Raw genomic sequence first — 26506 nt, forward strand, 5'->3', positions numbered from 1 at the left:
GCATCGACACCGGGGCCTTTATCCTCGCCTTCGAGGGGGACGTTCTCCCGGAGAAGGTAAAGGTGATGTGTTACCGGTGCGACGTGCGACCTTACGTCCCGCCTCCTATGCGCTGTTTTCGGTGTTTGCGCTTTGGGCACATGTCGTCACGGTGTGAGGCTGAGCCCCTTTGTGGCGATTGTGGACGTCCTCTTCGTGAGGAACATACATGCACCCCACCACCTCGGTGCGTTAATTGTCGTGGCATCCACTCGCCTAGATCCTCAGACTGCCCCGCATATCAGAAGGAGAAGAAGATACAATAACTCAAAACTTTGGATCGTCTCTCTTATTCTGAGGCCAGGAAGAAGTATGACCGCCTCCATCCCATGCCGTTGACCACTTCGTTTGCCTCAGTTGTGTCCACTCCTTCTGCGGTATCCTCACCCCTATCCTGTCCCCCCTCCGCCTCCTCCCCACACCTGGGCTCTCTGCCCCTGCCTCCCAAATCCCTCCCTTCCAAATCCTCCTCCCCCATGGCCCCCGCCCCCTCTGCCCCAGGGGCCACCCTTCTTCCTCCTCCTCCTCCCCCCCCCCCGCCGCCTGAGAAGCGATCCTCTTCTCAGGCGTCCATCGGGGAAACGTTCCGGACCCCAGCTTCCGAGCTCCAGCGTTCCAAAACGGACCCCGCGCGTGAGGACCTTCTTCAGGTCCAGCCCACCATCCCTGTGCCTCCTCGGACTTCCAAGAAGGCCTCCAAGAAGAAGTCTCTATCCCCCTCTCCACCCCGGCGCATTTCGTCTGACGCTCCATCTGTGAGTCGCTGCTCCCGGCCGTCCTCAGTTTCGCTGGGACGCTCTGCTGCCAGGCGCTCAGCTGGCATCTCGTCGGCAAATGATGCTGCCCCTCCTACACAACCAGGGACAGCGGCTGCAGCTGGCGACGACTCGATGGAACAGGATCCGCCTCCCGCCGGTTGTAGCGTTGTTCCCTCGAAACCTGGCCCTCCGTGGCCGTCGAGGTGACCACCTCTTCCCCCGTCTCGTTCCCCCTCTTTTTTGACTAGCGATGGCTTTGTTACATTGGAACATAAGAGGTATTCGATCTAATCGGGAGGAATTAAAACTGCTCCACCACCTGCACTGTCCACTCGTCCTTGGTCTCCAGGAAACCAAGTTGCGTCCGACTGACCGTATTGCCTTTACCCACTATACCACGGAGCGGTATGACCTCACCCCTGTGGAGGGTATCCCAGCTCATGGTGGGGTCATGTTGCTCGTTCGGGACGATGTGTATTACCATCCCATCCCATTGACCACCCCACTCCAAGCAATAGCTGTCTGTATTACTCTTTATGCTTTTACTTTTTCAGTTTGTACCATCTACACTCCATCGTCATCTGCTGTTAGTCGGGCTGACATGATGCACCTGATTGTTCAGCTTCCCCCGCCGTTTTTATTGTTTGGCGACTTCAATGCCCATCAATGCTCTCCTGCATCCTGTCAAAGAGGCTTACTCTTTGCGGATGTCTTCAACCATCTCAATCTTGTCTGCCTAAATACTGGCGCCCCGACTTTCCTCTCGGACTCTACTCATACCTACTCCCACTTGGACCTTTCGATCTGTTCTACCACTCTTGCCCGTCGGTTCGAGTGGTATGTCCTTTCTGACACCTATTCGAGCGACCACTTCCCCTGTGTCGTTCGTCTCCTGCACCACACCCCATCCCCACGTCCTTCGAGCTGGAACATACCGAAAGCTGACTGGGGACTTGACTCCTCCCTGGCGACCTTTCTGGACCACGATTTTCTCAGTTGTGACAGTCAGGTCGAATACCTCACGGCTGTTATCATCAATGCTGCCGAACATTCCATTCCTCGTACTACCTCCTCTTCACGTCACGTTTCCGTCCCCTGGTGGAATGAGGCTTGTAGAGACGCTATCCGTGCTCGACGACGTGCTTTACGCACCTTTCGCCGCCATCCTACGTTGGCGAATTGTATTGGATACAAACGACTCCAAGCGCAATGCCGTAGAGTCATCAAAGACAGCAAAAAAGCTTGTTGGGCCTCTTTCACCAGCTCCTTTAACAGTTTTACTCCCTCTTCTGTCGTATGGGGTGGCCTGCGCCGGCTGTCGGGCATTAAGGCCCATTCCTCGGTACCTGGCCTGACCTCAGGTAATGAGGTCCTCGTTGATCCTGTGGCTCTCTCCAACGCCTTCGGCCGGTTTTTCGCGGAGGTTTCAAGCTCCGCCCATTACCACCCTGCCTTCCTTACCAGGAAAGAGGCAGAAGAGTCTCTGCGACCTTCCTTCCACTCGCTGAATCTGGAAACTTATAATGCCCCCTTTACTATGCGGGAACTCGAACGTGCGCTTGCACTGTCCCGGTCCTCTGCTCTGGGGCCAGATGCCATTCACGTTCAGATGCTGGCACACCTTTCTCCGGCGGGCAAAAGCTTCCTTCTTCGTACCTACAATCGCGTCTGGACCGAAGGTCAGGTCCCCATGTGTTGGCGTGACGCCGTCGTTGTTCCTATACCCAAACCCGGGAAGGATAGACACCTTCCTTCTAGTTACCGCCCCATTTCTCTTACAAGCTGTGTCTGTAAGGTGATGGAGCGCATGGTTCATGCTCGGTTAGTTTGGATTCTTGAATCTCGACGGCTACTTACCAATGTCCAATGCGGCTTTCGTCGCCGCCGCTCCGCTGTTGACCACCTTGTGACCTTGTCTACAATCATCATGAACAACTTTTTGCGAAGGCGCCAAACGGTAGCCATGTTCTTCGATTTGGAGAAGGCTTATGATATCTGTTGGAGAGGAGGTATCCTCCGCACTATGCACAGGTGGGGCCTACGCGGTCGCCTCCCTCTTTCTATTGATTCCTTTTTAACGGATCGAAAGTTTAGGGTACGTGTGGGTTCCGTATTGTCCGACGTCTTCCTCCAGGAGAACGGAGTGCCTCAGGGCTCCGTCTTGAGCGTAGCCCTTTTTGCCATCGCGATCAATCCAATTATGGATTGCATTCCACCTAATGTCTCAGGCTCTCTCTTTGTCGATGACTTCGTGATCTACTGCAGTGCCCAGAGAACATGCCTCCTGGAGCGCTGCCTTCAGCGCTGTCTAGACAGCCTATACTCATGGAGCGTGGCAAATGGCTTCCGGTTCTCTGAAGAGAAGACGGTTTGTATCAACTTTTGGCGATATAAAGCGTTTCTTCCGCCATCCTTACATCTCGGTCCCGTTGTTCTCCCATTCATGGAAACAACTAAGTTTCTAGGGCTCACGTTGGACAGGAAACTGTGTTGGTCTCCACATGTCTTATTTGGCGGCCCGTTGTACACGTTCCCTTAATGTCCTCTGAGTTCTTAGCGGTTCATCTTGGGGAGCGGATCGCACTGTCCTGCTTCGCTTGTATCGGCCCATAGTTCGATCGAAGCTGGATTATGGGAGCTTCGTCTACTCGTCTGCTCGGCCATCCCTCTTACGCCGTCTCAACTCCATCCACCATCAGGGGTTACGTCTTGCGACCGGAGCCTTCTACACTAGTCCTGTCGAGAGTGTTTATGCTGGAGCTGCCGAATTACCATTGACCTGCCGGCGCGACGTACTGCTGTGTCGGTATGCCTGCCGGCTGTGTTCTATGCCCGACCACCCCTCTTACCAGTCCTTCTTCGCCGATTCTCTCGACCGTCAGTACGGGTTGTATGTGTCTGCCGTCTGCCCTGCTGCCCCCCCCCCCCCCCCCCGAGTCCGCTTCCGTCGCCTGCTTCGAAAATTGGATTTTGCCCTCCCTACCACCTTCAGAGAGGGTGAGAGCCCGACACCACCTTGGCTCCAGGCTCTGGTTCATATTTATCTCGACCTCAGCTCACTCCCGAAGGAGTGTACTCCGGCTGCAGTGTATTGCTCACGGTTTGTCGAACTTCGTGCTCGACTTGCTGGTCACACCTTTATTTACACCGATGGCTCCAAAACTGACGATGGTGTCGGCTGTGCCTTTGTCGTCGGGGCCGCCACCTTTAAATACTGGCTCCTCGACCAATGTTCGAGCTTTACGGCCGAGCTTTTTGCTCTCCATCAGGCCGTTCTGTATGCCCGCCGCCACCGCCATTCATTGTATGTACTCTGCTCTGACTCACTCAGTGCTCTTCAGAGCCTTGGAGCTCCCTATCCGGTCCATCCCTTGGTTCAACGGATACAGCAGTCCCTCCATTCTTTCGCTGATAATGGTTCTCCTGTCAGCTTTCTGTGGGTTCCCGGACATGGAGTGCCTGGGAATGAGGCTGCAGATGCTGCAGCCAAGGCTGCAGTCCTCCTGCCTCAGCCAGCCTCCCATTGTGTCCCGTCATCTGACGTTCGTGGGGATGTTTGTAAGAGGCTTGTGTCGTTGTGGTGGGATGCTTGGTCATCCCTCCAAGGAAACAAGCTCCGGGCAGTAAAACCGCTCCCAACTGCTTGGACAACCTCCTTCCGACCATCTCGACGAGAGGAGGTCCTTCTGACCAGGTTGCGGATTGAGCATTGCCGGTTTAGCCACCGCTACCTGCTCTCCGGTGACCCAGCCCCGCAGTGCCCTTGTGGTCAGGCATTAACAGTGCGCCATGTTTTATTGTCGTGTCCCCGCTGTAGTCAATCCCGTGTTGTCCTGTCCCTGCCATCTACTTTACCGGATATTTTAGCTGATGATGCTCGAGCAGCTGCTCGTGTTCTGCGTTTTATAACTTTGACTGGCTTGTCCAAAGACATCTAACCTTTTTACTTATGTTATCTGCATCTTTGTCAGGTCTTTCTGGTGTCCCCCCCTCCCCTTGAGTTTTACTAGATTCCATGTGCTCTAACAGTGACTGGGCGCTAATGACCTCAGTAGTTGAGCGCCCTTAAACCACACCAAAAAAAAAAGGTCGTGTGTAAAAACTCATTGTACCCCGGACACAGACATCGTTCACAGTTCTCCTCAGATTATACTTAGCGGAGAAAACGTCCCGCGTCAAGGTAGAGGATGGTACGTCCACAGACCGAGAGACACGTGCTGGGGTGTCACAGCGAACGGTGTTCGACCCCTTGCTATAATACATACGGTGGGTGGCGCCCGTCGAATTGGCACTCAGCGTTGATGACACAGCGCCGTAAACTCACAGCATGAACGTTCACACGATGCAACTTCGTCTGCAATACGGGTGCGGAGCTCTGGGTTCGTGGTCAACGAAATGGCGGCTCCAGTGACGCAAAGAGCCAAGCCCCCGCCCATCAAAATCGTGTGAGTGCCTGTCCTATGGATCAAGACAATGGAGTACCTAGGTTCCACCCTGCACCAAAGACTCTCCTGACCACCTCATATCTGAGACGTCAGAAGCAGAGCCTTAGGGCGTCTTCACTCTTTACTCGCTGCTGTACCTAAGATATCCGCCGTCCGCAGATAGGAAAAGGAGTGTGAGTTATAGCGTTTTATTTGAACTAAAGTCTTTCTTCAAAATTTACAAAACAATATTCGTGAGGTAAGACTGATCCTCCAAGCCTACCAATAACTAAGTCAGAGATTCTTCCAAACACACACTGTCTGTAGTAACCATACAACTTAACCAAGCCTCGGGCGTCTCGTGGAGAGCGGCGCGGAGTCCACGTTGCCGTCACCGGAGTCAGAGGACGAGTAGAGGCCCTGCGAGGATGGCTCCGGTACGCTTGCGGCGGTGGACGATGACGCGGCTGCTACGATGACACTAGTGGGCTCGCTCGGCATGAACTGCCTCTCCAGGCTCCTGCGCCAGCCTAAATACTGCTTGGCGCATGGATATGGCTGGCTCTATTTGCAGTCACGTGTCGAGCGGAAGGAAAGAGGTCCGCGGCTGTAGCGACCTCTTGCTGCGCCGTGGACGCTTCCTGGTGGTTTCTGGGAAGCGTCTGTGTTTCCGGGACGACCGGCCAGGCTGATTCCTACTCGGTCTGGGGCCCGCTGTACCGGTCTGCTTCGCGGGAAGCGAGAGTTGCAGGCGTTTAGTCTGGACACAGTAGTACCCACAGCCGACACTGCCGCCGCAACACGGCATCACGCTATACCTAACACTGGTCCGACCAGTGTCAGAATACACAGCTGTGTTGTCGGGAAATGCCGTAATTCACTCATCGCAACACTGCAAAGGGTCGAGAATCCAGCTCTAAAGACCTCTCCTCGTCTTACAAGCGAATATTCCATGCGGTTGCTGCGTGAGGATACAGGCGTCTCGCTCGTAAAGGACAGAGTCAAGATCATCTCAAGATCCTTCTCTGAGAAGGTCTGGCTATCCCGTAACCGGCTCGTCCATGGCCTGGGCCACCAACCACACCACAGGCCAACAGAACAGAATATCACCACCACATCAATTCCTAAAGGTAAGGTTATTCTCCCCCCCCCCCCCCCCCAACAAGAAAGAAATTTCATGCTAACACCGCTCAAGATGCTGAGCAGGGAGAGCTCATCAATGGAGCGACAGCAACAGCGCTACAGCTCAGTCAAGAGGTTGCAGCAACCACGTCGGTAGGTAGCTTCCTCCTTCAGCTCTCATTATCCCCAGGGGCTTCTCCCACATCAGTGTCGCGAATAAACCTTCCTCCCCAGACATCGCCGCCGCTGCTGCGAGAAAACGAAGACGAAGAAGAAGAAGAAGAAGAAGAAGAAGAAGAAGAAGAAGAAGAAGAATCGCGAAATTAGAGATATCCGCGAGAGCTCATCTCACAGAACAACTTCTAAAGCAGAAAGAGGAGAGTTCGCCGCCCAAGATCACATGCTGTGTGTAAAAGCACGTCTGTCGTGAAGAGTCTTTGACTTGCAGCTCCTGCAGCTTGCTGCGAACTCTATTCACATGTGGCTGCAAATTGTCAGTATGATCTGTAGTTCACTTAGCGCTGTTGCCCTGGGAATTGTTCAGGAACAGTTCGCAGGACTCCTAGGGAGTGTTGGGAGCGCTGTGATCCAGGGCCACTTACATGTGGGACCTGCTCGCGGTCACTAGGCCAGATAGCTCGGCCTTCTTTCGTCCCAACTTCCACACGCCACAACGTACATGGGAACACTGTCACCTCCCTCCCCGTAGCACGACGACCACCTAGAAGATGAGGAAGAAGTCCTGATTGCACTCAGAGACGCCGCAGAAGCAGAGGCCTCCTCAAACATTGTCAGGTACTCGTCTGGGTGTGTGGTACAGGGTCAAAATCCTTTTAAGAAATCTAGAAATCCGAAATCAATTTGAAATCCTTTCTCAATGGCAAGTGTGTGTAAAGAGTTAGTTATGTTTCACAAGCACAATGTTTTCTAAATTTGTATTTAGTGTATGCCAATATACCATTCTCTTCGAGGTAAGACAAAGCCTACAAGACGAGACAGAGACAGTTGTCAAACAAGTATGATGATTTCGGCTTGTGCTTGAAGTTTATTTTGTTGGGTATTACATTTTTGCTTGTGATACAGTCCAAAACGCAATAAATGGCAACTATTGCAAGCAGTCTGAATGACCTTGTCGATGGACAGTTGTGATTTTGAAAAACATTGTACTTGACGTCTTCACGAAGCTGTTCAGCTCTTCTCGTCTTCAAACACCACTCGGATTAAAGCTGTGCAGCAATGGGCGCAACGTTATCAAGATGTGAAGTAAAATTTCTCTCAAGACGAGTGATAGAAATCGGTTATAAAATCCATTATTCCTCTCACAGATTTGAATGTATAACACGATATGCCGTAGGCAAGTGAACCTGGTTGTTATCTGCAGCACCACAGTTGGACAACCTGAAGTTGGTTTCCCCGCTCTGTGCTACGAGGCATGCGCAGATCTAATCCCCTCCACGCTTCCCTGGCACTCTGCTGTTATGCACGGAAGCGCCATAGCGCCATCCTACGTGATGCGGGCGATGGTGTCCTGTCGGAGAAAAGTGCGCAACTGCTGTGTCCACAGTGTGGACCGGCCCTTCCGTCATCTACGTAACAGAGGGATTGCCCTCTGTGTGAGGCGGAGGATTTGCCAACGGACAGTCGATATTCTGGGTATAGTTACAAATCCTAACTATAATGTCAGCATATAATTCACTACAAAACACAGATACGAGTTCTACGCTATTGATGTTTCCTTCGTGGGACCATTAGGTTTCTGACAACTGTGTAAGAAGGATCTGATATCTGGCCATAGTTTCATGAACTGCTTCAGAGCTGATGTAGCCCTGTCCATTTGGTTAGCTTTGGATTCATGGTAGTGAAGAGAAAGGACAAGGTAAGTGTTCTTATAATTTTCTTGTCCATCCAGTACTTTCAACTATTCATTTGCACTCAGATTTTCACCTATTCCAAAATGTAGTGGACATATACTACGTTTTCGCTTATGATGAACTAGATTTACTCCCTCCTCAGTTTAGAGAACAAGCCACTTGCGTTCAAAATCATAGCGCTTTCCATGACTGCACCACCACTGGTTACTATGAACGGACCGCTCCATCCCTAAAACCAATAAAATTTTCTTGTACAAGATTTATGTATGTTAAATGGTATTGTTTGTTTGATAAAACATTAACAGATAACAAATGCAGATTAGTTATGTATTTACTTCCAGATAATTATTTCACATAAAAATGTATTTTAAAATATTGTAATAAAATACTCGCATGTCCATAACTAGAAATTTACCTACTTTTAGTACTTACTTTCAGGAAAAAAGTGAAAAATAATTTTTAATCTTATTACATTTATTATTTATTCATTGTACCAAATTATATATTATATTCGCCCTGAAAGAGCCAGGCATGTAGAGTAGTTATATTACATATTCATTATTAAATTTTATACGTTGGTGTGAAGATACGTATTGCACATTTCAATGGATTCATGAATAAAATCACGAAACGCCACCAAAAGAAAATTATAAAGGCTTTTACATTAAGTACCATGATTAGGCCCAAGTGCCTTTTTTTTAAGCAGAAAATTCGCTTGCATTTCTACTAATGTGTCTTTTTCAATCTGTAATCAATCAATGGAAGGAGAATATACGGGGTGGTCCATTGATCGTGACCGGGCCAAATATCTCACTAAATAAGCGTCAAACAAAAAAACTACAAAGAACGAAACTTCTCTAGCTTGAACGGGGTAACCAGATGGCACTATGGTTGGCCCGCTAGATAGCGCTGCCATAGGTCAAACGGATTTCAACTGCGTTTTTTAAAATACGAACCCCCATTTTTTATTACATATTCTTGTAGTACGTAACGAAATGTGAATGTTTTAGGTGGACCACTTTTTCGCTTTGTGATGGATAGCACTGTAATAGTCACAATTCTAGACGAACAGTTGGTAACATGTAGGTTTTTTAAAATTAAAATTAAAATACAGAATGTAAGTACGTTTACACATTTTATTTCGGTTGTTCCAATGCGACACATGTACCTTTGTGAAATTATCATTTCTGAGAACGCATGCTGTTACAGCGTGATTACCTGTAAATACCACATTAATGAAATAGATGCTCAAAACCATGTCCGTCAACTTCAATGCATTTGGTAATAAGTGTAACGACATTCCTCTCAACAGCGGGTAGTTCGCCTTCCGTAATGTTAGCACATGCATTGACAATGCGCTGACGCATGTTGTCAGACGTTGTTGGTGGATCACGATGACAAATATCCTTCAACGTTCCCCACAGAACGAAATCCGGGGACGTCAGAACCTGTGAACGTGCGGGCCATGGTATGGTGCTTCGACGACCAATCCACCTGTCATGAAATATGCTATTCAATACTGCTTAAACCGCACGTGAGCTATGTGCCGGACATCCATCATGTTGGAAGCACACCGCCGTTCTGTCATGCAGTGAAACATCTTGTAGTAACATCGGTAGATAGGAAATCGGCATACATTGCACCATTTAGATTGCCATCGATAAAATAGGGGCCAATTATCCTTCCTCCCATAACGATGCACCATACATTTACCCGCCAAGGCCGCTGATGTTCCACTTGTCGCAGCCATCGTGGTTTTTCCTTTGCCCAATAGTACATATTATGCCGGTTTACGTAACTGCTGTTTGTGAATGACATTTCGTCGCTAAATAGAACGCGTGCAAAACATGTCATTGTCACTTAATTTCTGTTGTTCCCAGTGTCAGAAATTTACACGACGTTGAAAGTCGTCGCCATGCAATTCCTGGTGCATAGAAATATGGTACGGGTGCAATAGATGTTGATGTAGCATTCTCAACACCGAAGTTTTTGGGATTCCAGATTCTCGCGCAGTTTGTCTGCTACTGATGAGCGGATTAGCCACAACAGCAGCTAAAACACCTACATGGGCATCATCATTTGTTGCAGGTCGTGGTTGACGTTTCACACGTGGCTGAACACTTCCTGTTTCCTTAAATAACGTAACTATACGGCGAACGGTCCGGACACTTGGATGATGTAGTCCAGGATACCGAGCAGCATACTCAGCACACGCCCGTTGGGCATTTTGATCACAATAGCCATACATAAACACGATATCGACCTTTCCCGCAATCGTTAAACGGTCCATTTTAACACGGGTAATGCATCACGAAGCAAATACCGTCCGCACTGGCGGAATGTTACATGATACCACGTACTTATACGTTTGTGATTATTACAGCGCCGTCTATCACAAAGCGGAAAAAGTGGTCCAACTAAACATTCATATATCTTTACGTACTACACGAATATGTAATAAAAAGGTGGGTTCCTATTCAAAAAAACGCAGTTGATGTCCGTTTGACCCATGGCAGCGCCATCTATCGGGCAACACATAGCGTCATCTGGTTTCCCCCTTCAAGCTAGACGAGTTTCGTTCTTTGTAGTTTTTTTCGTTTGATGCTTATGTCGTGACATATTTGGCCCAGTCACTATAATGGACCACCCTGTATACAATAGCAGTTCGCTGTTGAAGCGTCTCCATATTAGACCCTTCGTAGTGTTTGAATAATTTTTGCTACAATTTTAAGAGGTACCATCGTATATTTTCCAGATGGCACTCAAATGGCGAACCTGTCTTCTGACTCCGCTCTTGCTGGAGCACTCGGAAAATTAGTCTAGTTTTGTAGTATATGTTAGTAAACAAAAATATTTTCAGCGCTCAGCCAACTCTCAAGCAATTCAGCATGACACCGTCGTCGTTTTCTGCTGTTTCGTTTGTTTTTATGTATTTATGTGCATTTGTGTTTGCTTTTGGAGGTTTTATTGTAATCTATTGTGGGATTTTACTTCAGTTATTTGCGTGTGAAGATTTTTTTCTAGTATGTTAAACTGCGTTGCGGATTATTACTGCTCTATACTTCAGTTAGCATGTGAACATCTGTTAAATTGCTTTTCGCATAAGGGATGTTTCTCGTTGTACATCCTTTTTGCGTTAAATATGGATGCACGCAGTGAATATGGACTAGCATCAGCTCTATAAAAGAAATATCAACAGTGAAAATTTGTGCCAGACCGAGGCTCCAACGCGCCTTTCCCACTTACCTCTAGCGGTTACCTTACCATTTAGCTATCCGAGCACGACCCACAGTCTGACCAAAACTTCCACATGTCATTAGTCATTTGTCTAAAACATGAACTCGTACGTCCACTACGTATGAATTGTACAGGGGAGATATTTTACTTGGAAGTCATTTGCCCGCTGTTGGCGGATGTGTGCGATATTGCAGTGCCTGTGTTACTCTGAATTACGATGCAATGCAGTACGTGCATGTCCGAAGCAACTTTGCTCCGTAATTCAGAATAAGACACACGTGCAATATAGTGTGGTGGATACTGGTGAAACGGAGGAAACGAGCCTGCTGTTAAGTTTTCAGCTGGATCAGAATGAAATACAGGAAGCAATGAGGCGCGTCCGCGAAAACATGTAGGGGCGATGGTCGTGATCGGTAGCCAGGATAGGGCGATAATATCGATGATTTAGAACTTAAGCTCCAGGAGATTCAATACTAAAAGGGTGACCGCGCGTGAGAGGCACATATGGTGCACAGGGCCATTACAGGTCGCGGTCATGCGGCAACAACCGCCAACGCAGCACAACTGGGATCAGCGCCCGCGCACAGCGGCGTGGCAGGAAATTTCCCGTCACTGAATAGCTTGGGCCTCAGTAACTGAAAATACCGGAACGACATCGATAGAAACGGTATGCGTGACGGTGGTAGCAACCATAACCGCCAGAGATAAAATTACGTGAAGCACTGTCGTCTCCGTGATAAGGGATTCGAGGGCAACAGGAGCGTTGATCTACCACCCAGTGAGGAAACTAGGCCTACTGACCCCCGTAGTAATCCACCGGACGAGGGACAGAGGGCACCGCAGTGACGATTGTCAGATACAAAATGCATAGTAGTGGAGGAAACAATGGAAAAGTGAGTGCGGTGAGCGGTTTGTTGCGAAGGAAGGCGGGAGAGAGACGATGGTACGGGAGACTACACGGATGAAGCTTACTGCCTTCAGGCCTGTGGCAACGATTAGGATTAGGGAGGTATCCCTTGCATGTGTCCTGGACGTTGGACGTCCCTTGATCCTTATCGGCGATACGGGGTTCACAAAGTTCGTGGAAGACGGGCAACGGAGAAGGGAGCGATTCGTGGAAACTGTGTTGGTATATTAAAGCAGACACTTATTTTGTGCCGGGGAAGAGAGGTTGGATTTAATTTTGTATAATTATTCTAATAAATGTGAACGTTACTTATGGGGTCCGACTGTGTGTAGGGTGAATCTGCGATAGATGGCCACAATTTCTTGAAAAGCCAGTTTCACAATCTATTAAGAACAAACCGAAAATTTCCAAAATTTCTTTCAATTCATGTAAATCAAAGTAGAACTTCGTTTGAAAACATACAGCCAATTTCATACTTGCTACACATTCGTCATAACATGAAACACTTGCCCATCTTACCCGACTATCATGGTTGGATGGCCAGACATGTGAGAGGGAAGTGGTCATCGAACAAAACACTTTAAAAGCAAAGAGAAAAATATAAAGAAATATTTCAACAATTTAAATGTATTTTATTGAATCTCTTGTTAAAAATATTTTGTAAAGTTAATTTGAAATATTCCTCGACTCTTCAGGAGTGGTCCCTGTTTAACAAAATAATAAGTTGTGGTCTCTTCCTTTATAAATAGATGATGAATGCAGCTAGCCGCTAACTTTCTGTAATGTCTTGTCTGTATAGACGTGTATCTGTTGCCTTTAAGACCCTTTCACCTTCACACACAAATCTATACAGTAATGTAAGGGCCTCCCGTGTCTTGGCTGATCCGTGATAAGACAGGCGAAAAGTTAGACTAATGGAGGATTATTAGTATTATCTCTATTTTCATTCGCTCACTCTCTTTCTCTCCTTTATCTATGTACAGTTTTTAATATATTTCATTACGTGAAATCAGCCAAATAGGATCTTTGGTGGAGTCCTTCGTCTTGGTAATCAGCGGCTGGCTTGCTGTAAGAGATCTTTACATTTATTATTACTGTTAATCACTGTATTCAGTCGGGAGAAAAAATCGTGTGGACAATTTGTTCCTTTTACGAAAGATTGCGAATTCCAGATGTGTACGAAGCCTTTTTGGACGATTTAACACACTGTGATTGCAGGCTCTCTTCGACACAGCTGAAACTTCCCCACTAATTAAAAGGCCAACGTGATCATCAAATGGTTCAGAAAAAAACTGATTCGTTCATTCACTCCGGAACAAAAAGTCACAAACCTTATTTATGAAGGAAATTGTGTATTAAATCCATCTCCATTACATGTCCAGATCTCCGGTGATTCCACGTCTTAATTATTTTCCGTTTACAGTCTCTTTCTATTCAAACAAACCGCTAGTGGCACAAAAGTTAATTCGCTCGATTTAGCGAGAAGAAAATCAGAATATGTATCTCTCAGAAACACGTCAATCCCTCAATCCCTACTCCAGAAGCTGTCCTAGTTACCACTCTAACAACCATGGAGAATGCATATATGCATCTCTGTTATTTCAAAGAAGAAACACGCTAGAAAATACTGTGGCGTCATCTAGCTGTCGCCGCATACGCTACGAGAAAATCAGATCAGATACTTTTCCAAAGTGAATGAATGTGGATGGTTTGATTGACAATGATTAATTGGTGCGTGGTAGAGGGTATTTTCTGTGGGGACATTACACCTGGACTCCGACCAAAAATATGACTTCAGATTTTCACACATTTAGGTCTGCATGCGGTGAAAAAGTTGTACTCATTAGCTGAATCCAAACAAGAACAAAGATCCATTGGAATTTTGGAATCACAGACGTTCTTTAATTTTCTCTCAAGAGTTTTCCAGGTGATATTAAATTCCATGGAAGCTTTTCTCACATAATAACCATCGTGGCTTACGTTATCATAATTTTACGGTATTTTCGTAACATGATCCACTAGAAGAGCAGGCGTTTCGTGTGTACTTAGTTGGCACCTGAAAAAAATTCGGAGGTTATCAAAATACATGTTTATGGGATGGCCATCCACTGCGATAATGCTGTGGCTGTCCCTCCTGATCAGCCGGGAGAGACCGCTATGCAGTTAGACCTTAACAACTCTAACGTTTCTGTCGCTACTCTAAGCCTAAGTTATGTTTAAATGGAAGGTTACCACTTATTACACAATTTCATGGTATACTGAAAACTAAAATCGCAGAAAATACTTACTTTTAGTTCAAATAGTCATCTGCAGCAGCAACATCCACTCACAATACTACCTACCATTTGACCGACAGCTCTGTAAAGCGGACTGTAGAACAACTACAGGCCATCTCCCCGTGTATCCCTGGTTTACCTCATGTACACCAAGTAGAAGTCGATGGAGGCCACGTTAATTTAATATTTAATGAGTGTGTTTTACAGGACGAGTTCGCAATGAGCTGCGTAAATTTAGATACTCGATAACAGATGACGACCCGAACTAAAGCTCGCTGTCAATTGTTGTTGTGATTTGAGACCTCCGTCTGAAGAGCGCATGAAGTACATTGTGCTGGAGATACCAACTGCATCGGGAAGGCAGAGTCTGAGCGAATAAGATTATTCCTTGGGATCACGAGCGAGTGTTTTGGGCGCGCCATGCACAGTTACAGTTTTTGCTAACCAGTGTCAGGTTTGTGAGCATCGGAAGTTTTTTTTGAGACTTTCAAAAAGTGAAAGTGTACTGAAGGCTGCTGACGACGAGGAATAACACACCGATATTCATATCCTTGTCGTTTTCTCTGCTGTTTTTGTACTTCTGTAAGTTCGATGTGGGATTCGTTCCATTTATTATTTATTTCCCATTACTTTTGTGGTAGAGAGTACGATATATTAGTGTATGATAAGGTTCTCCTTTATTTCGGGAGAACATTAATTTTGTACATACGTTTCCATTGCGATTCCGTCTTCCTGTTCAAAATATGTTTCAGGCGAGACTATGTTTCAGTTACAGGTATGTAACCGCTAGCGGGTGCCGCGAGTATCAGTAGTAGTCACAGATAAATGTGAAGATCATAACCTGGACACCTGGGCGAGTATAATTAAAAAAAAGAAGCGTATTGATGGGGCTGTTCAAGTAATCTAGCCAATCGTGTTTATGTGTAGTATAGTCTATTGTCTTTTGTAATTATTTTTAAGTAGTTGTCGACAATCTTGTGTGTTTCATGTGTTTCTCTCTAGTTTGAAGAATTTTAGTTTGTCTCTGTTTAACATCAATAGCAACCCAATCCTGTACTGTTCTGCCCAGAATTTCATTGCATAAATTTATTTTTTGATTGTGAGATTTCTGATCAAGTAACTTAATAAAACCCGATCACTTGCATGATTAGGGTTGTTTTGTACTACGGTCATTCCTTTGTTAAAAATTGTTTTTGTTCAAAGTTCAGAAACTGAAATTCGTATTATCAAGCCCAGTATGTAAAGTAACAAGGGCAAGTTTTATCATTATTATTAGTATTATTATTAATATTGTTATTGGTACTTAGGCCTAAAGATAAGTAGATTTAAGATGATAATTTAAATCCTAGACCATGGAAGAATCAACAACGATAATGAAGGTACATAGAGCAGTAACTGTATCATTTCATTGTTTTACAATATTTATAATAATTTTGTAAACGCTACTGACATAAGTTTAATATACAAATAAATTGCAATTATTTTGAGTGTACTTCGGTATCTGATCCACACAGGTGAAGAACCAGGAGTTGGCTTTTACAACAGGAATGACAGAAAAGGCATTGCAAAGAGGAACAAGATTGCAGCACAGTTGCAAATGTAAAAGCAGCATTACATGCCCTATCACCAACACATGGCAACAAATGAAAGTAAAACTCTCAGATAAAATTATACACTCTGGTTGTTAACAGCTTTAGTTACTACAAATTTGAGGGTGTAGTGTTCAGTGTCTAAGAATTCCATTCATTCATTCATTATTTATTGATCCACTGAATCATTCTGTGTGCAGAATACTACATGATATGGAACAAGTCATTATACTTGTTAAACATCTAAAAAATACATAACAACAAATTAAATACATTGAGACTTACACAACTGTATGATAATTATAGATTACAGGATATTGTACTAGTATATTCAAGTTGTTCAAAATTAAGGTCAACAAAGCCTAATTAAAAATTAAAACTTGTGGTTAAATTTAAAATCAAATTAACTACACATAAGCATTATGTAATTTATACAATAGTTAAGATTTACTGGATAAATATAAGTACATGCAAATAGATCAGTTTTTAACAGATAGTTAGGCCTTATTGAAATTTACATTTAAAAGATAAATTTAAGTAGAGAAAGGTAAGTGTGCAAATATATTACATAAAAAATCACATTCAAAATATTCATGTAAGTCATAAAAACAGTATTTTAATAATATTGGTGTAAGCCTTACTTTAATATTCTGGGTTGTTTTTTGTTTATGGTTAGTGGTTTAAGACTATGAACTTTAATTCCCATACATTTTACACTATCAGTATATAATTTTGTGGAATGAGGAAACTGTCACGAAGTAGTTCCCTCCAGTCTCATGCTGGTGATACTCCAGATTCTGCTTCAGGCAGCCAATATTTAGCTTGGTAAAGCTTAGTATCTCCAATACGTACTGGCATGGAAGTGGAAGCATACCTAGTTTTCAGAACACTTCGTAATAAGAGTCTCTTTGCTTTTTAAATAACATTATCCTGACAGCTTTATTTTAAAGCTTAAATATTTTATTGGACTCAGAACTGTGGCCCCAGAATATGGGGCCATATGTTAGGATCGAGTGAAACAGCATGGTACATTGGTGTCAGGATATTTATACTCATCAGTTCCCTGACTGACAGCATAGAACATACTTTACAGAGGTAGCAATTCATTTGGTATTTTCCCCCCCTCTAAATCATATCATTGATGAGGGTGTTAGGGTGTGCTGTCACAAATGACACATGTGATCTCAAGGTGAAGGAAGCCAACTTCAGGCTATAGAGGAAGAATAAGAGAGCTGTCCCAGAATAAACAGCTAAGGCATATAAAGGGAAGTAAATATTTTAGACACAACTATCAGTTATAGGATTTCCAGATTAATTGCTTTAAAAAACAAAGAGTTACAGTATTATATTCTCTAACTATATTTAAGTATTTGGTTTTATCTCAGCTATTTCAACTATAGAAATACTGTCTGGCAGTGTTATCTAGGGGTTCTGAGTCTCTGAAAGACTTTTAAAATTTTTTAACTTGTGTATGTTCTGCACTTAAGTCACTGCAGTGTCATAATTTTGTTTCGAGTTTTTTTATTTTTTAATGTAGACCATGTTAGTTTTTGAGCTGTTTAATTGTATTGGTTTTTTCTTGCCAAGCAGATTTTCTGATAAAGTTGTATGTTATAATTTCTCCTAGATATGATACTCAAATTACTTCACTATTTTCACCTCTGTTTCTTATTTTACTAATGTTTTACCATCACATTCTTTTCCAGGATATCTCGGATCCTGATTTTGTGCTATATTTTTTCTGTCTCTGGACTTCATATTAATATCAAGTAATGTTGAATAGTCTGTAAATCCCAAAAAATTGAAGTGCTTGATCTTTCTTGGTTCCAATTTGTATTTTCTTAAGGTTTTCATTGTATTATTCACTAAGTATTACAAACGGCTGAAGAGTAAGGATGATAGACCATCACCTTGTTTTAATCATAAATGGCTCCGATTGTTCTTCGAGACTTGACTTCATATTTCATGTGTATAAAGGTTAATTTTAAAATTTTCACTAATTTTGGATGAAGTCCTAAGTTTGTATGTCTAACATTGCAAGAGATACAGGTGCATTCATAGGTTTTTCTGATGCCTTCAAAGGTCATAACTTCTTTGGCACTTTCTGTAAACATCGATTACTAATTTCAGAATATGTTGCTGTTAGCTTCTCCAGGGCAACAACCTTGCCGCAGTGGATACACATGTTCCTGTCAGATCACCGAAGTTATGTGCTGTCAGGCTTGGCCGGCACTTGGATGGGTGACCATCCAGGCCGCCAAGCACTGTTGCCATTTTTCGGGAGCCCCCCTGTGAGTCCGGGGATTAGAATAGGCCCGAGGTATTCCTGCCTGTCGTAAGAGGCGACTAAAAGGAGTCCCTCCCCCTCAAGGGGGTAGTTAGCGCCTGCGTCTGGAGACGGACGGTTCCACGACTTCTTTTTCGGTCATTTTGCTTTTTCACTTCTCGTTTCTTCCTTCCTTCGGTTGGTTCCTTTGTTTGCTCTTCTCCACCTCACTGTCTTCCTTACTCTTTCCCTTGTCTTCTTCTCATTGCCTTCTTCTCGTTGCCTTCTTCTCGTTGCCTTCTTCTCGTTGCCTTCTTCTCGTTGCCTTCTTCTCGTTGCCTTCTTCTCGTTGCCTTCTTCTCGTTGCCTTCTTCTCGTTGCCTTCTTCTCGTTGCCTTCTTCTCGTTGCCTTCTTCTCGTTGCCTTCTTCTCGTTGCCTTCTTCTCGTTGCCTTCTTCTCGTTGCCTTCTTCTCGTTGCCTTCTTCTCGTTGCCTTCTTCTCGTTGCCTTCTTCTCGTTGCCTTCTTCTCGTTGCCTTCTTCTCGTTGCCTTCTTCTCGTTGCCTTCTTCTCGTTGCCTTCTTCTCGTTGCCTTCTTCTCGTTGCCTTCTTCTCGTTGCCTTCTTCTCGTTGCCTTCTTCTCGTTGCCTTCTTCTCGTTGCCTTCTTCTCGTTGCCTTCTTCTCGTTGCCTTCTTCTCGTTGCCTTCTTCTCGTTGCCTTCTTCTCGTTGCCTTCTTCTCGTTGCCTTCTTCTCGTTGCCTTCTTCTCGTTGCCTTCTTCTCGTTGCCTTCTTCTCGTTGCCTTCTTCTCGTTGCCTTCTTCTCGTTGCCTTCTTCTCGTTGCCTTCTTCTCGTTGCCTTCTTCTCGTTGCCTTCTTCTCGTTGCCTTCTTCTCGTTGCCTTCTTCTCGTTGCCTTCTTCTCGTTGCCTTCTTCTCGTTGCCTTCTTCTCGTTGCCTTCTTCTCGTTGCCTTCTTCTCGTTGCCTTCTTCTCGTTGCCTTCTTCTCGTTGCCTTCTTCTCGTTGCCTTCTTCTCGTTGCCTTCTTCTCGTTGCCTTCTTCTCGTTGCCTTCTTCTCGTTGCCTTCCTCTCGTTGCCTTCCTCTCGTTGCCTTCCTCTCGTTGCCTTCCTCTCGTTGCCTTCCTCTCGTTGCCTTCCTCTCGTTGCCTTCCTCTCGTTGCCTTCCTCTCGTTGCCTTCCTCTCGTTGCCTTCCTCTCGTTGCCTTCCTCTCGTTGCCTTCCTCTCGTTGCCTTCCTCTCGTTGCCTTCCTCTCGTTGCCTTCCTCTCGTTGCCTTCCTCTCGTTGCCTTCCTCTCGTTGCCTTCCTCTCGTTGCCTTCCTCTCGTTGCCTTCCTCTCGTTGCCTTCCTCTCGTTGCCTTCCTCTCGTTGCCTTCCTCTCGTTGCCTTCCTCTCGTTGCCTTCCTCTCGTTGCCTTCCTCTCGTTGCCTTCCTCTCGTTGCCTTCCTCTCGTTGCCTTCCTCTCGTTGCCTTCCTCTCGTTGCCTTCCTCTCGTTGCCTTCCTCTCGTTGCCTTCCTCTCGTTGCCTTCCTCTCGTTGCCTTCCTCTCGTTGCCTTCCTCTCGTTGCCTTCCTCTCGTTGCCTTCCTCTCGTTGCCTTCCTCTCGTTGCCTTCCTCTCGTTGCCTTCCTCTCGTTGCCTTCCTCTCGTTGCCTTCCTCTCGTTGCCTTCCTCTCGTTGCCTTCCTCTCGTTGCCTTCCTCTCGTTGCCTTCCTCTCGTTGCCTTCCTCTCGTTGCCTTCCTCTCGTTGCCTTCCTCTCGTTGCCTTCCTCTCGTTGCCTTCCTCTCGTTGCCTTCCTCTCGTTGCCTTCCTCTCGTTGCCTTCCTCTCGTTGCCTTCCTCTCGTTGCCTTCCTCTCGTTGCCTTCCTCTCGTTGCCTTCCTCTCGTTGCCTTCCTCTCGTTGCCTTCCTCTCGTTGCCTTCCTCTCGTTGCCTTCCTCTCGTTGCCTTCCTCTCGTTGCCTTCCTCTCGTTGCCTTCCTCTCGTTGCCTTCCTCTCGTTGCCTTCCTCTCGTTGCCTTCCTCTCGTTGCCTTCCTCTCGTTGCCTTCCTCTCGTTGCCTTCCTCTCGTTGCCTTCCTCTCGTTGCCTTCCTCTCGTTGCCTTCCTCTCGTTGCCTTCCTCTCGTTGCCTTCCTCTCGTTGCCTTCCTCTCGTTGCCTTCCTCTCGTTGCCTTCCTCTCGTTGCCTTCCTCTCGTTGCCTTCCTCTCGTTGCCTTCCTCTCGTTGCCTTCCTCTCGTTGCCTTCCTCTCGTTGCCTTCCTCTCGTTGCCTTCTTCTCGTTGCCTTCTTCTCGTGTCTCCGCCTCGGCGTTTGAGACAGTCTGTCCTCTCTCTCCCTCTCTCTCTTCTTTTTCCTCTTCTTCCTTCCTCCCTGTGCGTGCCTGAAGGCCGACCCACGCGTTCGCACGCGTAGCCGGTGACGGGGTAATGCGTAATTCCCCGCCCTGGGTAGACATGTAAGGCACGGACGTACCCCTTGGGAAAGGCCAGGCCCAGGGAGGGGTGATTGCCTGAGCTGATACCTTCTGACCATGCCGATTGGTCCCTCCGTCTGTTTCTCGGGAGGTGTGACCTGAGGTGTAAACATTCACCTAAGGCGGGAGTGCCCTCTGAGAGGGTCCCCACAAGGAAGGAGCGCGATCGGAGATGCTGGCAATCACGGGGGATTCCTCCGCAATGGATTTCACTCCATCTCTCTCGACTTCTGCCCAAAAACGGAAACATGACCAGCCACCAGTGACAAAAGTACTACCGCCTGCCCCACAGTTCCTCGTCGTTTCTCGCTCTGAGGACGGAAAGGATTTTTCCTCTGTCAACCCTTCCGTTATCCAGAAGGGCATAGATGCCATAGCCGGATCTGTCAAATCTTGTACCAGGTTGCGTAACGGTACCTTACTACTAGAAACTGAGAGCGCCTTTCAGGCACAAAAACTGCTTCAGGCCACACTCCTGTACACGTTCCCTGTCCGGGTGGAGGCTCACCGAACTTTGAATTCGTCTCGTGGTGTGGTCTATACTAGCTCCCTCGACGGATTGACTGACGAGGAGATTCAATCTTTCCTCGCTGAGCAGAGCGTGACGGCTGTCCATAGGGTCATGAAAAAGGTCAACAATGAACTTGTACCGACCCGGACACTTTCCTTGACCTTCGATAGTGTTAAGCTGCCATCGCGCATCAAGGCAGGCTACGAGGTTATTTCTGTTCGCCCCTATGTCCCGACAGCGGCGGCAGTGCTCGCTCGAAGCCAGGCCCTCAGCGGCCTTAGAGGTGACCCCTTCTTTCATCTTCCTTTTCTTCTTACGATGGCACTTATTCACTGGAATATTCGCAGCATTCGCTCCAACCGAGAGGACTTGAAGTTGCTGCTCCGCTTGCACCGTCCACTCGTCGTAGCCCTCCAGGAAACGAAGCTACGCCCATGCAATCAAATTGCCTTGGCACACTACACCTCTGTGCGTTTTGACCTACCCCCTGTGGTAGGTATCCCGTCTCATAGAGGGGTTATTTGCTGGTCCGGGATGATATTTACTACGATCCCATCACGTTGCACACCGGCCTGCAGGCAGTTGCCATCCGCATTACTCTCCCCACTTGTACATTTTCCACTTGTACCGTTTACACTCCATCGTCATCTGCCGTTACCAGGGCAGACATGATGCAACTTATTGCTCAGCTACCTGCACCATTTTTGTTAACTGGCGACTTCAATGCCCACCATCCCCTTTGGGGCTCTCCAGCATCCTGCCCGAGGGGCTCCCTGTTAGAAGACCTTTTCAACCAGCTCAATCTTGTCTGCCTCAATACTGGCGCCCCTACTTTTCTTTCGGACACATCTCACACCTATTCCCATTTACACCTCTCTATATGTACTCCCCAACTTGCGCGCCGGTTTGAGTGGTATGCACTTTCTGATACATATTCGAGCGACCACTTCCCGTGTGTTATCCATCTCCTGCAGCATACCCCCTCTCTGTGCTCATCTAGTTGGACCATCTCCAAAGCAGACTGGGGGCTCTTCTCTTCCAGGGCGACCTTTCAGGATCAAACCTTCACAAGCTGCGATCGTCAGGTCGCACACCTCACGGAAGTCATTCTCACTGCTGCTGAATATTCCATCCCTCACCCTACTTATTCTCCACGTCGCGAACCGGTGCCCTGGTGGACCGCAGCATGTAGAGACGCTTTACGTGCTCGTCGACGTGCTTTACGCACCTTTAAACGCCACCCTACAGTGGCGAATTGTATCAATTATAAACGATTACGTGCACAGTGTCGTCGTATTATTAAAGAAAGCAAGAAAGCCAGCTGGGCTGCTTTCACAAGCACCTTCAACAGTTTTACTCCTTCTGTTGTCTGGGGTAGCCTGCACCGGCTATCTGGCACTTAAGGTCCACTCACCAGTTTCTACCTTGACGGTCGCGAATGACGTCCTTGTGGCCCCTGAGGATGTCTCCAATGCCTTCGGCCGCTTTTTCGCCGAGGTTTCGAGCTCCGCTCATTACCACCCTGCCTTCCTTCCCCGCAAACAGGCAGAGGAGGCTAGGCCACCTAACTTCCGCTCCTCGAATCGTGAAAGTTATAATGCCCCATTCACCATGCGGGAACTCGAAAACGCACTTGGCCGATCACGGTCCTCCGCTCCAGGGCCTGGTTCTATTCATATTCAGATGCTGAAGAACCTTTCTCCTGCGGGTAAAGGTTTTCTTCTTCGTACTTACAATCGCATCTGGATTGAGGGACATGTTCCCGCATGCTGGCGCGAGTCTATTGTTGTCCCGATTCCTAAGCCGGGGAAGGACAAGCACTTGCCTTCCAGTTATCGACTCATCTCGCTTACCAGCTGTGTCTGTAAAGTGATGGAGCGAATGGTTAACTCTCGATTGGTTTGGCTGCTCGAGTCTCGACACCTACTTACCAATGTACAATGTAGATTTCGTAGGCGCCGCTCTGCTGTTGACCATCTGGTTACCTTGTCGACCTTCATTATGAATAACTTCTTGCGGAAGCGCCCGACCGCGGCTGTGTTCTTTGATTTGGAGAAGGCTTACGACACCTGTTGGAGGGCGGGCATTCTCCGCACCATGTATACATGGGGCCTTTGCGGTCGCCTCCCTCTTTTTTATTCGTTCCTTTTTAATGGATCGACAGTTCAGGGTACGTGTGGGTTCTGTCCTGTCACACCTTTCACCAGGAGAATGGGGTGCCACAGGGCTCAGTTTTGAGCGTCGCTCTCTTCGCCATCGCGATCAATCCAATAATGGATTGCCTCCCAGCTGATGTATCAGGCTCCCTTTTCGTGGACGATTTTACCATCTATTGCAGCGTGCAGTGTACACGTGTCCTGGAGCGCTGTCTTCAGCGTTCTCTTGACCGTCTTTACTCCTGGAGTGTCGCCAATGGCTTCAGTTTTTCTGCCGGGAAGACGGTCTGTATTAACTTCTGGCGCTACAAAGAGTTTCTCCCACCGTCCTTACGACTCGGTCCCGTTGCTCTCCCAATCGTGGAGACAACAAAATTTTTACGTCCTACATTTGACAGGAAACTTAGCCTGTCTCCACATGTGTCATATTTGGCTGCCCGTTGTACCCGTTCTTTAAATGTCCTCAGTGTTCTCAGTGGTATGTCGTGGGGAGCGGATCGAACCGTCCTGCTTCGTCTATATCGGTCGATCGTCCGCTCCAAGCTGGATTATGGGAGCTTCGTATACTCCGCTGCACGGCCATCCATCTTATGCCGCCTCAACTCCATACAACATCGGGGTTTATGACTTGCGATCGGAGCGTTTTATACTAGTCCCGTAGAGAGTCTTCATGCTGATGCTGGCGACTTGCCACTCACCTACCAGCGCGATATACTGCTTTGTCGGTATGCCTGTCGGCTACTGTCAATGCCCGACCACCCGTCTTATCGTTCCTTTTTTGACGACTCTCTCGACCGTCAATACGGGTTGTATGTCTCTGCCCTGCTACCCCCTGGAGTTCGCTTTCGTCGCCTCCTTCAACACCTTAATTTTTCACTCCCTGCAACCTTTCGAGTGGGCGAGAGCCACACGCCACCTTGGCTCCAGGCTCAGGTCCGCGTTCACCTTGACCTCAACTCGCTCCCAAAAGAGGCTACCCCCGGTTCGGTCTACCACTCCCGTTTTGTTGAACTTCGAAGTTCATCAATATGACCTTCATTTATACAGATGGCTCAAAGACCAGTGACGGTGTCGGGTGTTCTTTTATTGTCGGGGCACAAAGTTTCAAATACCGGCTCCATGGCCATTGTTCGGTCTTCACAGCTGAGCTCTTTGCCCTCTACCAGGCTGTTCTTTACATCTGCCGCCACCGACATTCTGCTTATGTCATCTGCTCCGATTCCCTGAGCGCCATCCAGAGCCTCAGTGATCCGTATCCAGTTCACCCTTTCGTGCACCAGATCCAACGCTCTCTTCAGCAGCTGGTGGACGTCGGTTCTCCGGTTAGCTTTATGTGGGTTCCTGGCCATGTCGGTATCCCTGGGAACGAAGCTGCAGATGCCGCGGCCAAGGCTGCGGTCCTCCAGCCTCGGACAGCTTCTTGTTGTGTCCCTTCGTCGGATTGTAGCAGGGTAATTTGTCGGCGCATTTTATCGCTGTGGCATGCCGATTGGGCTGCACTTACAGACAACAAGCTTCGGGCCTTGAAACCTCTTCCCGCGGCTTGGACGTCCTCCTCCCGCCCTTCCGGCGGGAGGAGGTCGTTTTGGCCCGGTTACGCATTGGACACTGCCGGTTCAGCCATCGCCATCTGCTGACGGCTGCGCCGGCGCCGTTCTGCCCATGTGGGCAATTGCTGACGGTCCGCCACTTTTTAATGTCCTGTCCGGATTTTAACACACTGCGTCTAGATCTTAACCTGCCATGTACTTTAGATGCCATTTTAGCGGATGACCCACGAGCAGGTGCTCGCGTTCTTCGTTTTATCAATTTGACAAACCTCTCTAAGGATATTTGATGATGCTGTTTTTTAATCCTTTGCCTGTCAGTCTGTCTTTTATCGTGTTTTCCCTTTTAGTTGTTGTTTTAAACTTGTGCCTCACGGTGCATTCTTAACGTAGTCAGGGCGCTAATGACCATTGAAGTTGTGCGCCCTAAAACCACAAAAAAAAAAAATTCGGGGTGCACTCAGCCTCGTAATGCCAGTTGAAGAGCTACTCGACTGATTAGTAGTGGCTTCGGTCAAGAATACCATCATAATGACCAGGAGAGTGGTGTGCTGACCACATACTCCTATCCGCATCCTCATCTGAGGCTGACACGGTTGTGAGATGGTCCTGATGGGTCACTTGTGGCCTGAAGATGGAGCGCTAGCTTCTCCACGGTCTATAAACTCCTTGGGAAACTCTTAGTTTCTGTCCAACTTTATATCTACAGTGACAAAACTGACTAGACTTGATGTGCAATCAAAGAGGGATATCACTCTAGCTATGAATTTTTTTCTTTTTCATTTTGAAACTGATACACAGTAGCTACAGTCCAATATTCTGGCAGTTGTTTGTCCCAGATTTTAACCATGCATTGGTGTCATATCATTGCTGGTACTGCAAATAATTAATATTCTTAACATGCATTGTTTTCGTGCTCCTTAAGCTTCATACTTAGAGGATCACTGGTGGGTTTATATTTTCTGGTTGTGTTTTTATTGGTCATTCAGTTTATTTGTAGTAATTCTGGGGATCTTAAGAGTTAACTTGTTTGTTAAATGTGTTTTAATATTTTTAGGTTGACCACAATTCATATTCATGCTTTCTTACATATGCTGTGATTAGTGAAAATTGCTCAACTGACTGGATAAGTTTGCATAACATGGAATAATATCAGAGTCACAAATGTAATACCAACTGTGGACGCTGATATCATCTATTTATCTTCTGAGATATAAAGTTATTCCAGTCTGGTTAAGGTTACATTTCTCTTATTACTTACATAAGGATGCCAGTATCGCTGTAGTACTGCTGAATCTGTGCTGATAATGCTTC

The 26506-nt window shown here is 46.8% G+C and overlaps 1 protein-coding gene across 1 annotated transcript in view; it reads right to left on the minus strand.

The window, feature by feature from the left end:
• The window catches only part of LOC126233923 (trichohyalin-like), a 109424-nt gene that overhangs the window by 17509 nt on the left and 65409 nt on the right, over positions 1-26506 (minus strand). Inside the window, exon 4 of the mRNA XM_049942894.1 lies at positions 18773-20766. Within this exon, the coding sequence (XP_049798851.1) occupies positions 18773-20766 (1994 nt within the window). The remainder of the gene's footprint in view (positions 1-18772; positions 20767-26506) is intronic.

Source organism: Schistocerca nitens, chromosome 1, assembly GCF_023898315.1.
Source record: "Schistocerca nitens isolate TAMUIC-IGC-003100 chromosome 1, iqSchNite1.1, whole genome shotgun sequence".
Classification (NCBI taxonomy): Eukaryota; Metazoa; Arthropoda; class Insecta; order Orthoptera; family Acrididae; genus Schistocerca; species Schistocerca nitens.